At 39.1% G+C, this 12,619-nt stretch overlaps 1 protein-coding gene across 6 annotated transcripts in view; it reads right to left on the bottom strand.

Moving 5' to 3' along the window:
• SETD2 (SET domain containing 2, histone lysine methyltransferase) overlaps positions 1-12,619 on the bottom strand; it is a 125,597-nt gene that overhangs the window by 81,775 nt on the left and 31,203 nt on the right. For all 6 annotated transcript variants that reach the window (XR_004677811.1, XR_004677812.1, XM_034997270.1 and 3 more), the window contains exons 2-4: positions 10,484-10,499; positions 4,359-8,728; positions 24-155 (exon numbers count right to left, since the gene is read on the bottom strand). Coding sequence is in view for 4 of the 6 variants with exons in the window: in XM_034997270.1 (XP_034853161.1) it covers positions 24-155; positions 4,359-8,728; positions 10,484-10,499 (4,518 nt within the window). In the remaining 2 variants the exon portion in view is untranslated. The remainder of the gene's footprint in view (positions 1-23; positions 156-4,358; positions 8,729-10,483; positions 10,500-12,619) is intronic.

Below are 12,619 nucleotides of genomic sequence, written 5' to 3'. Positions count from 1 at the left end.
TCAGGGCATTTTAATTTACTTACCATTCAATCATGAGGAGACGATTAAGACAATCTTCCCCACATGCTATTTCACCTTGAGCTCTTTCATCTTTAGAAAGAGGTGTACACTCACACTGCATTCGCTTAATATCTCGATGGGATTTATTCTTCTTTCTATTAAGTAAAATTTCATAAGAATTGGTTTAAGAAATCTCCCGGCAATGATACAACATACACAATCAAATATGTGCAAAATCTCCTTAGTTTCACATTTAATGATTCTGGTTAAGTCAAACACTCAAAAAAGTCAAACATTCAAAACATTCAACATCTCCTCACCGGCATCTGTGAGACTGAAAACACTAAGACTTACGTTGCAAAGAGAATTAGAGGCGATCTTTAGCCCCAGCAAGTGGGAGGATAGGGTAAGTTCAAGTCTATCATTTTGGACTCAGCCCTCATTTCGTAGTCCATTTCAGCTAAGCCTCAAATTCTGAGCAGTTTCAAGTGTTAACTGTCATATTTGTCTCAGAAGAAAATTAGGAAAACTTGTGAGAATCAAAAAGTGACATAGCTGATTAAAGTGAAGTTTAAGAATCAGTCCTCCTGGATGAGCAAATAATGGCTAAGGAAGAAAAGATGTATTTATTTAATTTATAAAATATAAATAGAGACTGAGAAAGAAAAGAAATTGCTAAAAAAATAAAAAGAGGGTTTTTTTTTTTTTTAAAGATTTTATTTATTTATTTGAGAGAGAGAATGAGAGAGAGAGAGCACATGAGAGGGGGGAGGATCAGAGGGAGAAGCAGACTCCCTGCTGAGCAAGGAGCCCGATATGGGACTCGATCCCGGGACTCCAGGATCATGACCTGAGCCGAAGGCAGTCGCTTAACCAACTGAGCCACCCAGGCGCCCAAAAGAGGGTTTTTTTTTCTTTTAGAGAGCGAGCGAGTGAGCAAGCACATGTACACACAAGCAATGGGGGAGAAGCAAAGGGAGAGGGAGAGAATCTTAAGCAGGCTCCATGCCCAGCTCAGAGCTCGACGCAGGGCTCGATCTCACAACCCTGAGATCATGACGTGAGCCGATACCAAGAGTCAGACGATTAACAAACTGAGCCACCCAGGCACCCCTAAAAAATAAGACTTTTTAATTAAGAGTTTAACTCAATCTTTCAGAGAATCTTTCAGTAACACCACAATTCTAAAAATCTGTTTAAAAGAAAATTGAATGATTAAAAAAAGAATGAAGCATAATTTACAGAACTGTATTACAGAATAATCAGAGGCCTAAACTTTCTCAACACAGACTAACTGATTTGGGGATAAAAAGGGAAATGGTTCAAAATTGGGTTCATAAATACCTATGACAGAGTTTGCAAAGAAAAAGTGAAAATGTGATTATTTCCTGGCCTTTATGTTGAACTCTTTCTGACCCTTGTCAAAAAGAAAAAAAAATCAAAGATGGTTGAAGATCTCCTTCTTGAGATTAGGGCAGTCTGAAATAAGTCAATCAGAGAACGACAAGTATCATATGATCTCACTGATATGAGGAATTTGAGAAACAAGATAGGATCATAGGGGAAGGGAGGGAAAAATGAAACAAGATGAAACCAGAGAGGGAGACAAACCATAAAAGACTCTTAATCTCAGGAAACAAACTGAGGGTTGCTGGAGTGGTGGGGAGTGGGAGGATGGGGTGGCTGGGTGATAGACATTGGGGAGGGTATGTGCTATGATGAGCACTGTGAATTGTGTAAGACTGATGAATCACAGACCTGTACCCCTGAAACAAATAATACACTCTATGTTAATAGAAAAAAAAAAAAAAAAGATTAGGACAGTCTGACTCTCCAACTATCAGACAGTGAAGAGCACAGCTGCTCTATGTGGCTGTCTTAATCTCCTAACTAATCTGCTTTCATCGTCAACATATGTTCTATTACAGTCCCAATTTATAAAGTACCTGAAGAGTGTCCTGATAGCTTCAACTAAGTTTGAGTATCAAGAATGACTCATCTGGATCAATTCAAGGTATCATTCATTAATGAGTGTATGAATATTCTTAGCCTGAAGAAACAGAACTAAAGATAAGCCAAATATCTATTCACAAGTACTTTAAGAACTGTAATTTTGAAAAATCAGCAGTAGCCTGATTTTGTATTGCTCTGTAAGGACTAATGGGCAAAGATTCAGGTAACCCTATTTTCATTAAACATAAAATTTTTTCACTATACTCAATACCATTTATAATAATCTGTGTTCTTGGTGGCCCCTAAAGGCCCAGCATATAACAATAGGCACTTTAAAAATGTTGGGGGTGCCTGGGTGGCTCAGTCATTAAGCGTCTGCCTTCAGCTCAGGTCATGATCCCAGGGTCCTGGGATCAAGCCCCGCATCGGGCTCCCTGCTCGGCAGGAAGCCTGCTTCTCCCTCTCCCGCTCCCCCTGCTTGTGTTCCTGCTCTCGCTCTCTCTCTGTCAAATAAATAAATAAAATCTTTAAAAAAAAAAAAAAAAGTTGAATATAGGGGGCGCCTGGGTGGCTCAGTCATTAAGCGTCTGCCTTCAGCTCAGGTCACGATCCCAGGGTCCTGGGATTGAGCCCCGCATTGGGCTCCCTGCTCCTCAGGAAGCCTGCCTCTCCCTCTTCCACTCCCCCTGCTTGTGTTCCCTCTCACGCTCTCTGTCAAAAAATAAATAAAATCTTTAAAAAAAAAAAAATGTTGAATATATATAAATGCTTCCCACTCCAAAAGGCTCTCCAATGTTCCCACCAACCAGATCTCTATGTATGGTCTTATATGTACCTGGATCTCACTGCGGAGTAAATCCCAGAGGACTGGGTTGATTAGTTTTACTTCTAGTCTTTTACAAAGACCCTGGAGATTTCATCAATGTACTCACCCAATTCCTAAAAACTACTACTTAAAATATTCAATATTTTAAATTTAAACCTAATTTACTAGATGTAAATAAATATAACTCTAAGAGGCTCTCTATATCATAAAAAGATTTTTATTTTATTTTTTAAAGATTTATTTATTCAGAGAGAGTGAGCGAGAACACGTGTGCAGAGGGAAGGGCAGAGGGAGAGACTCGAGAATCTCAAACAGACTCCATGCCCATCATGGAGCCTGACATGGGGCTCGATCTCGCAACCCTGAGATCATGACCTGAGTCAAAACCAAGAGTTGGATGCTCAACCAACTGAACCCTGGCACCCCAAAACAGTTTTTTTGTTTAAATATGAAAAACTTGGGGCACCTGGGTGGCTCAGATGGTTAAGCCATCTGCCTTCGGCTCAGGTCATGATCCCAGCGTCCTGGGATCAAGCCCCGCATCGGGCTTCCTGCTCAGCAGGGAGCCTGCTTCTCCTTCTCCCTCTGCCTCTCTCCCTCCTCATGCTCTCTTCCTCTCTCCCTCTCGCTCTCTCTCTGTATCTCTGTGTCTCAAATGAATAAATTAAAAAAAAAATCTTTAAAAAAATAAATAAATATGAAAAACTTCTCATGAGATCTAATTTTAACTTTACCTTAACCACAGTGAAAAAAATTTCATTATAAAAAAAAAAAAATGTTTAACACTTAAAGGGATGATGGCTAGCTAGATTCTTAAATAGAGGAGAAACTTCCAAAAGGAGAAGGTGAAAGGCTGGAAGACTACAGATTTTTTTAAAAAGGCACATTCAACACATATTTATATTGGGAAAACAAGAAGACTGTTGAGGAAGGGTGAAAGAAAGCAGGCTGCAAACCTCTGCTCTGGAGGAATATGTTTTCATTACTCCTATTCTCATTATACCTATTTCATGTTAGGGATCTGTAGTAAACCATTTTACCATTTAATTCTAAAATAGTGGTTATGCTATTGCCAAATTTAATCTATTAGCAATAGACTAAAAAACCAGGCAGAAAACGGTGTTCTAGTCTAGTTCCAGCTTTATAAAGTACCTTTCAAAGATACTTCATTCTGAGCATTTTTGAAAAGGAAAAAAAATCCAGCACAACTACTTTTTTCTCCTCTAAGAGCAGACTATTTTGCTGAGATTTTGTTTCATTTTTCATCACAGTTACACATGTAAAAGGAATTTAAGAAAAATAGGGCTGGCCTAAATCATACTTTCAGAACCAAAGAGATAACAAGCCGCCCCCCCCGCCCAAATAAAAAATAATTTCAACATCCCCTTCTGGGCGGTGGGGATGAGAGAAGGGATACTGAGGGAAGGACCCTATGACATCAAATCTAAATAGGTATATACTTTTTCAATTTTACTATATTTCATATGATTGACCTCACATATTCTGAACTGTTGAAAGCTAATTTTTTTTTTAACAAAAAGAGGTTAAAATTTGTTGGACAAGTATTAAGCAAGCTTACCTTTCTGTTAAATAAACATTTTCTTCAATCAGATCAAAGTAACAGGGCATCTTCCCTTGCTTGGCATATTCCTTCCATCGCTGTGGGTCCCTGAAGTCCTCCATGACACAAGAAGGCCCAACCAGTGCTGAGCCTGGGGGCATTGCTGTTTCCCGCGGCTCTACCGCCACTCGAACTTTCTTTCTGTCCTGAAGTTCACCATCACTTTCAGAATCACTCTCCAATTCCTGTCTCCTTTTTTTAGGAGGCCCTCTATCTTTCATATCATTTTTTTCTAAGTTTTTTGAAAGATCTTTCTTTTCGTTCACAGCTAAAGAGTCCTTAATGGAATTGCTGCTTATTTCAGGTGCTTGCACTGACCCCTTGTCCTTCTGGAGGGATAGAAAAAACTTACTGGACTGGCTTGAAAAATGAGATCCTCCACGTTGATCCCAATTCTCCTCCTCCTCACGGTCATCTGTTAAGGAATCTGGTACCTGTCCTTGAATTCGATCATACACAACCCCAGTTCCAGGAGGTCTACCTGCTGATCTTGGATCCCAGTAGCCGTTGCCTTGCCAGTAATTACGTGTCCCACCATAATGTTCTGCACTTTGCTGATACTTGTGTCCACCACAGGCTCCATAGCTGCTGTCAGGCTGTTGATATGTGGTAGTAGGCTTTTCTTGTTGAGAGAATTCCCACCCTAGGTTTCGGAGCTCTTCTGATGAGCAGAAACCATCCACTCGGGAGATCTCACAAGAGGAAGAAAAACTCAACTCTGTTTTTCCCAATCTACTATCTGGCCTGTTAGGAAAAGTGATCTGTTGCCGAGACTTATTTGGGACATCTTCAAAATCATCAGAAGAATAAACTGGCAGCTCTTCTTGCTGCCTAGAAGCTATTTTGGCTTTTGTGGTTTCCTCAGAATTTGGATGACCTAGAAAGTCAGATTTCACATCTGTATGACTTGTACTATCAACCCCATCACTCTGAGGATGAGCAATTTCAGACAGGTGGTTATCTATTTGTTTTCTGCTGGGCTGTGTGAAAGAAATTTCCAGATTCTTCTCTGTCCCTTTATGATGGAAGAACTTCTCGGTTTGGGAACAGGGTTTGCTTGCTACACTCTCAAATTTTTCCTCATACGAATGTCTCCTTGACTCCAATCTCTCCTCTTCCCAGTGGTCAGAATAGTGTCTGTAACTGTGACTGCTCCGAGAAGAACAGGGACTCGTTTCTTCCAGGGGCAAAGTAGAATTCTTCGGCACTACCACAACAGACTGAAGACGGTTTCTTGGGATACTGCTATCATCAGAATCTGTATCTTCAGAGTCACTTTCATCACTTGAACTTTCAGAAGAACCAGAATAATCTTCATGGACAGTGGATACAATCTCTGAGGCATGCCCACTACTGTCACATTTTAAGGTATATGTTACACCATCACTGTCTTCCATGGTTAAATTCAAGTCACAAGAAGAAAATACAACTTCTGAATCATCAGAAGTATGCACATGTCCTCTTCCTCTTTCTTCATCTAAAGAGATTTCTGCTCTTCCTCTTCTATCAGGCAATATGGAATTCCCTTCTTCTTGAGCCTCTTGCACACATTTCCCAGATAACCCATTATTATGCCTATTTTCCCAAGAAGCAAATCCCCTTCCTGAATCAGGCAGGCCGCTACCTACTTCTACTATTGTTTCTTTCTCTGCATGCTTTAAAAACTCGGTGCTTTTACTCTTCAGCACAGCATCCAAAACTGGAGATGTGTTCTCTCCACATTGCAAGAGAGTTAAACTGTCCACTTTTATTCCTGGTGGAAGACTTGGAAGAGAGGAAGCAATGCCTGAACTCTCTATAGGTTGATACAAATCATCAAGATGATTAACAGAAGCTGAGCTAGTGCTACCAACACTCTTATATTCCTCAGATGCAAATTTTGAGTGCTGATCTGTCAGATTTCTATTATCACATATAACTGTTTTTGATTTCAAATGCACATTCATAAAGCTATTTGAAGAAATCTTCGTAACTGAAGGCTCAATCTTTTCAGCTTCAGAATGATGCAAAGAAGGGTTGTTGTCATTTGAAGTACAGTGTATATCTGAATCTTTGGTTTTATAGCAAGAAACTGTCATATCAACTGGTTCTTTAATTACAGTTTTAGAATAATCTATAGTCATAACTGGCAAAGACATGAGTTTATCTTGGTGTGGTGACACCGGAGGTTCTGCTTCTCTAAATGGGCTTCCTGACTTACTATGCAGCATGCAAGTATCATCCGAGTCTTTCTCTTTACATCTATTAATATTCTGAAATCCATTTGATGGAAGCTTCCATGCTTTGACCAAAGGGGATACCTCCGATCCAGTCACACTATCATCAGAAGACATCAAAAGAGTGTCAGTTTTAGAAGTGCAAAATGTTGCCAAATCAGATTCTGCCCCAGGAGATCCATTTATATTTAATTCTATGGGACAATAACTTCTTAATTGATCATTCTTCACTTTAGATAAAGAGTCTAATTCCTTAATACTATCATGGCTATCATGTCCTATAAATTCAGATTTAAAAATAAGTGATTCATCTAGCTTTTTAAAAGTAGGTGAATCATTTAATCGATTTGATGGAGATGGAGACCCAGTCTTTTCTCTTTCAGGAATTTTACTAATCATTCTTAATTCACTACCTTTTGAACAAGGAGCCTGTAAATTAAAAGAATGAGACGGTTTGATTTCCTCATTTAATTCTGTACAACAGAAAGAATTTTTAAATTTATCAGACTTGGATACAGATTTTGAAAGGGCAGATTTATAACGGGAAGCACTGTTATCATGCTTGGAATAGGATGACCCCCGTCGGAATCCCAGTTCATTAGGGGGAGAACAACATCTTTTCATTGCTTCATTTTCTGAAGTCCTTTTGGATTCTCTTTCTAGTTTTGAAGAATACTTTCCTCTCTTCTCCATCTCTAAGTAAGAGGACTCAGTTTTGCAGTCCCGATCAGATTTAGAATAGGATGATGATGTCCTTAGGTCTCTGTAAGAGAAGGAATGAGAGGAGGTGCGCCTTGAGTAGGTCTTCTTGTACTCCTCTTCTGAGTCAGAACTCTCTCGAGCTCTGTTATCTGTATATGGCCGAGAATAGCGTGTCCTCTCTCGATAAGGGGAACTCCGATGGTAGCGACGATCAGAGTCGTAATAATGGGATCGTTCCGACCGGGAATAGGATAAACTAGTTCTAGAGCCTCTGTCAGATCTAGAACGAGATCTGCTCCGCCTTCGCTCTCTCTCTGATCTACATCGAGAAGATATATACCGAGTATCTCTTTCAAGTTTTGAGTAGCTAAAATATTTATCATCTCTCTCTGTTTTAGATCGTGAAGATTTCCCTAAATCCTCACTTTTTAAAGGTGCTAAGCTCTTTTTTGAATCTCTTTCCTTTTCAATGCTTGCTGAAAATTTTAAATCATGTGATCTTTGACTTGAGGAAGTCCGTACAGAATCTTCATCAGATTCTGAAGCAAGAAAGGTGCCTTCAGATTGTGAGGATTTCTTCTTAGAAACTGTTTTTTTAGAGCCCAGATTACTCTTAGAACTATCTGGAATTTCTTCTTCCTTCCCAATATGGGAATCTTCTTTCTGTAAGGGAATATCTACTTGCTCATTCAAATTTTGAGTTATGTGTTCTCCTGAACTATTAGATACAGCAGCATCCTGCTTAGTGTCCACTTCTGAAGATTCTGGTACAGTTGTAACTGGTGGTTCCTTCAGTGCTCTAACTGCTACATCTACTGGTGCTGTCATCAGAACTGGGACTGGTGTGTGTGGCAAGGCCACTGGCTCTGTTACTGGTGCTGGTGGTGAGGGTGCTGTGGCCTGGGGAGGTGGAGGTGGTGGAGGGGGAGATGAGGGTGGCGAGTCTACAGTTGTTGACTCTGCTATGACTGCTGGTAATGGTACTATGGGAGGAGGTGGAGAGGCCACTGCTGTGGCAGTCGTCAGCAGCGGCCTGGATGTCACATGCAGCAGATGTTTCTTAAAATGAATTTTGCCCAATTCTACCCTTGATTTTGGTGGGGAAGATTCTTCTGTAGTAGATAAGGTATCTCCAATGTCCATTTTAATTTTAGGGGTCAAGTCTACTTGAAGAGGTCCAGCTGGGGAGTTTGGAGTATCATTTTGCTTTTCATTGTTGCCAAGTGCAGTCAGAAACCTGTTCTGCAAAGTTTTCTTTGTAAGGCTGAAGCTGAAAGACACCTTCTGTCGTCCCTGTTCCTCCAAATTAACTTTTGTCTTGGTGCCTTTGGGTAAAAATCGACTAGAAGCAACACCTTTGAACATCGGTCCTTTGATGAAACCTGTTTTCTGCACATTTTCAATCTTTGCCTACAAATGAACAAAACACGCAGTTACTACAACAATAAGTTACTTTCAAATGACAAGCATCACAGTTTAAAATGTCAGGAAAATGAAAAGTCCTTTTTAAGGACAGTATGAATTTCACTAAGCTAGATAAGCACTTCTTTATTATAGAAAATTTCAAACATACTCAAAAGTATAGAGGATAGTATAATAAATCCCTTAAGTACCCACTCCCAGTTTCAACAATTACCCATATTTTTTCTATTCTTGTCTGTTACACAAAGAATTTATCCATTTTTATAACTTTTTTTTTTCCAGGCAGAATTTTTAACAAGAAAAAAAAAATCCTATATACTTCAAGATACAACACAAAAAGACAAGTAGCTAGAGAGCAATAGCTAACAACTCAATGAGGAGAATAGTTTGTTCCTCTGTTCTGAGAAGAAACAGCAGAAGTCATCCTGGCATCACATAGCATCACTTAGGTGCTTGGTAAAATATGGATCTGCAACAAAACTCCAAAGAATAGAAATTCACTAGACCTAAGGGAAGGCAAGAATGTATGTTTTGTTTGGTTTGGGGAAATAAGCATTTGAGGCAATTCCAATGCACTTTCCAGATTTGAAAACCACTGGTATAGAGCAGTCTCCCATCTTATTTTATAGATGAGGTCAGCAAATGAGGACCAGACTTTTCTGCCTTCCTGTAAATTACTCCATCCTAGCACACTACCACTGTTTCTGCCTGGGCCCCACATACTCAGGTCATGCTAATTTACAGTCCAACCCTACTGTATGAGTATGAACCACAAAGTATACATTTGAGAAGATTTTTCCCTCCACTATTTGCCAAACCACCAAAGGAAATAGTGGGCTTTAGAAGTTAAAGGCATAACCTAGGTGGTAGAGAGAACATCAGAAAAATCCACAGCAACACACTCAAGCCTAAATTAAAGATGGTACACTGGCCATCTGCAACATTTTTCTAATTGATGTTCTTTAATCAACTTCGGCTGTTTAAGAGAACAGTTTTCCCCTTCAATAAGGTAAAATCTGAAATCAGTTTTCAACATTATACAGTAACAATTCAAGTGGGAAAGTAAATGTTTTCTCACACATTATCACAGAGCAGTCGTCTTCAAATACTTTTAAGAAACAGAATCCACCTGTCAAATGAAATCTTACATGGTAGCTCCATACATAAAAACAGGTAAATACTGTCTCCAGAGCTGCCAGTTTCCTCTACCTTGCCTAAAACTTTTGAAGCTCCAAAGTTTAAATACCCTTTTCTTGAGATATAAAATGTTCCTCACTGGAATGAGTTACTACAGATCCAAGAATTCAGCAAAAACTATTACTTCATTTCACATTCAAAATGATAGCTAGGGGTGCCTTGGCTGGCGCAGTTGGTAGAGTGTGCAACTCTTGGTCTCAGGGTTGTTGAATTTGAGCCCCACATTGAGTGTAGAGATTACTTAAAAAATAAAAACTTAAAAAAAAAAAAAAAACAGCTAAATTTTGAGTTATTGTGGGTTTTTTTTTTGTTTGTTTGAGAGAGAGAGAGAACACACACACGAAAGCAGGGAGAGGGAGAGAGAATCTTAAGCAGGGTCCATGCCCAGCTCGGAGACCGACACGGGGCTCGACCTCACAACCCTGAGATCATGACCTGAGCCAAAATCAAGAGTCAGATACTTAACCAACTGAGCCACCCAGGCGTCCCATCAATTTTGAGTTTTTAATCCAATAATTACTGAATAACTAGTTAAATTACACTTACCTCATTTTCTTCTTCTCTATTGCCATCCAGCCAAGAAAGCATGCAAAAGAATAAACAGAAATCATAAATACTTAAAACCAAATGAAACCAAAGTTGTTTTTTATTAAAACCTAGGATACCTACAACCTATTCGACATGGTATTCAATTACGGGCTGTCCATTCCTTCAAAGTTTCAATTACATTTAGTATAGCAAATATTTATTGAAGATAGCACCATGTACTGTGAAATAAAAGGTGAATAAAGCAGAATCCCTGCCCTTAAGAAGCTTAGTGTCCTGTAAATACAAAATATACTTTTGTTACAAAAGTTAATTCCAACATAATAAAATATATATAAGGATAGAAATATGCACAGTGTAATAGCAAAGAGGGAGATAACTCAGTTTAGTAACTCAGTTTAGTAGAAAGATAGGAAAGCAAAGAATCCTTCCTAAAAGAGTAGTTTCTGAAGAATATGCCTATGGGGAGATCCTAGGCAGAGGAAGATTCTCCACAAAGGCACAGAGATTAAAACATAGAACAACATGTACAAGAAAACTATAAACAGTTCAACATTACTTGAGTATGAAGTATAAGGCAGAAAGAAGCCAATAATTAGGTGAAGTAGGGGGCAGTAGCCAGGTCCAAAGGCCAGATTCTCATGAGGAGAAATATATTTTATTTTAGGAATCAGGTGTTCTCAGTCCTTTGTAGTGTCCATTCAACAGTCCCTTTGCTGAGTACAAGGTATACACTCTGTTCCACATCACGCCATGTGGCCCTCTGAGCACATAGTTATGTCCTAACAAAGCTAACCACACTATGTCCTGAGACTGAGGAATCAAAAGCCAAAAGTCTGGTGTATACCAGTGCACCAAGGCATACTGGGGAAAGGGAAGCTACAAAAGGGCTTTAGGTTATGATAGCCAGATTAGTATTTTAAGCAGACCACTCTATGGGCTATATGGCAAGACTGGAATATAATAATCTGTTTTAAATGCCCCTTAAAAGAAATGTACAAAAACCCTGTCTCTAAATGTAGGCCTGACCATCATAATTCAGTCCATTCACCAATGTCTACGTAGCCATACAAAAACCAAGTAATGAAGGGGGGGGGGGGGAGTTGACAATATATGGATGAGATGTGAATCAAGGTCAAGGTTAAACACTTTTTTCTACTCCAAAACCACTAAAAACTTCACAGATGCAATCTTAGAACAACTGTATTTCACTAATTCTGTAATGTACATTTTTCCCACATATAACACCTCTGCATCACACCATTAATAACATCATAGTTTGGCAGCATTTTTTCCTTTCTTAGTGGTTCATAAGATAGTTGTGTGTTGCAACCTATGACTTACTAGATTTGATTTAAATTAGTACCACGTGGAATTGTTTCAAGAATATAAAAGGTACCTGTACACATCCAAGCATTTAGAATGTCATTCATATTTGTACTCTCCTTTCCAGTGTACATTTAAGAACGTTCACGCCTGTCTGCATGGTACCCTAAAGCATAAATCTGCTGGAAACCAGAAAGAGAGGTAGAAGGGTAAGGTGAAAGAACTGGAAATTATGGTCAGAGCACCAGAGATGGGGTACATTTCCAGGAAATGACAACACCCAGCTGTGGCCATGGAAGCAGACTGCCATTTTTTGAAGCAGACTGCCTTTTTTGAAGAAACAAAATTGTGAGGCCACAATTAATAGCAAGAATCAGTCACAAATGTTTTTTAATAAAAGAACACTTGTTTTGGTAAATAGTATAAAATAATGTTGAAGGAAGGTTGACGGAACAAAGCTATGAAAGCCAGAGCTAGGAGGACAGAGTCCCCAGTATCCCTGCCATGAAAAATAATGAGGCATGCAAAAACAGCCATTTAATTCTCTAGCATAAGATCGTGCTAGAATGGCCTTATTTCTTCTTTTGAAAAGCTAATACAGAAGAAAAAACAGGAAGACTGAAGCCAGTTGTCTGTCAAAAATGTACAGTATAAATACCTGTAGCTTGCTGAAGAACTATATTTAAAGAATGTCAATTAATCCATGTCAGCATGGTGACAAATCTCCACTAGGTCACAGGGCACATGTGGAAAATGAATTAAGAGATACAGGCATAGCAAGTACAAAGAACCAATGAATGACATGATTAT

The sequence above is a fragment of the Mirounga leonina genome, unplaced genomic scaffold (assembly GCF_011800145.1).
Source record: "Mirounga leonina isolate KUSES-001 unplaced genomic scaffold, KU_Mleo_1.0 Mir_94, whole genome shotgun sequence".
Lineage (NCBI taxonomy): Eukaryota > Metazoa > Chordata > Mammalia > Carnivora > Phocidae > Mirounga > Mirounga leonina.
This window is presented reverse-complemented; position numbering and strand designations above follow the sequence as displayed.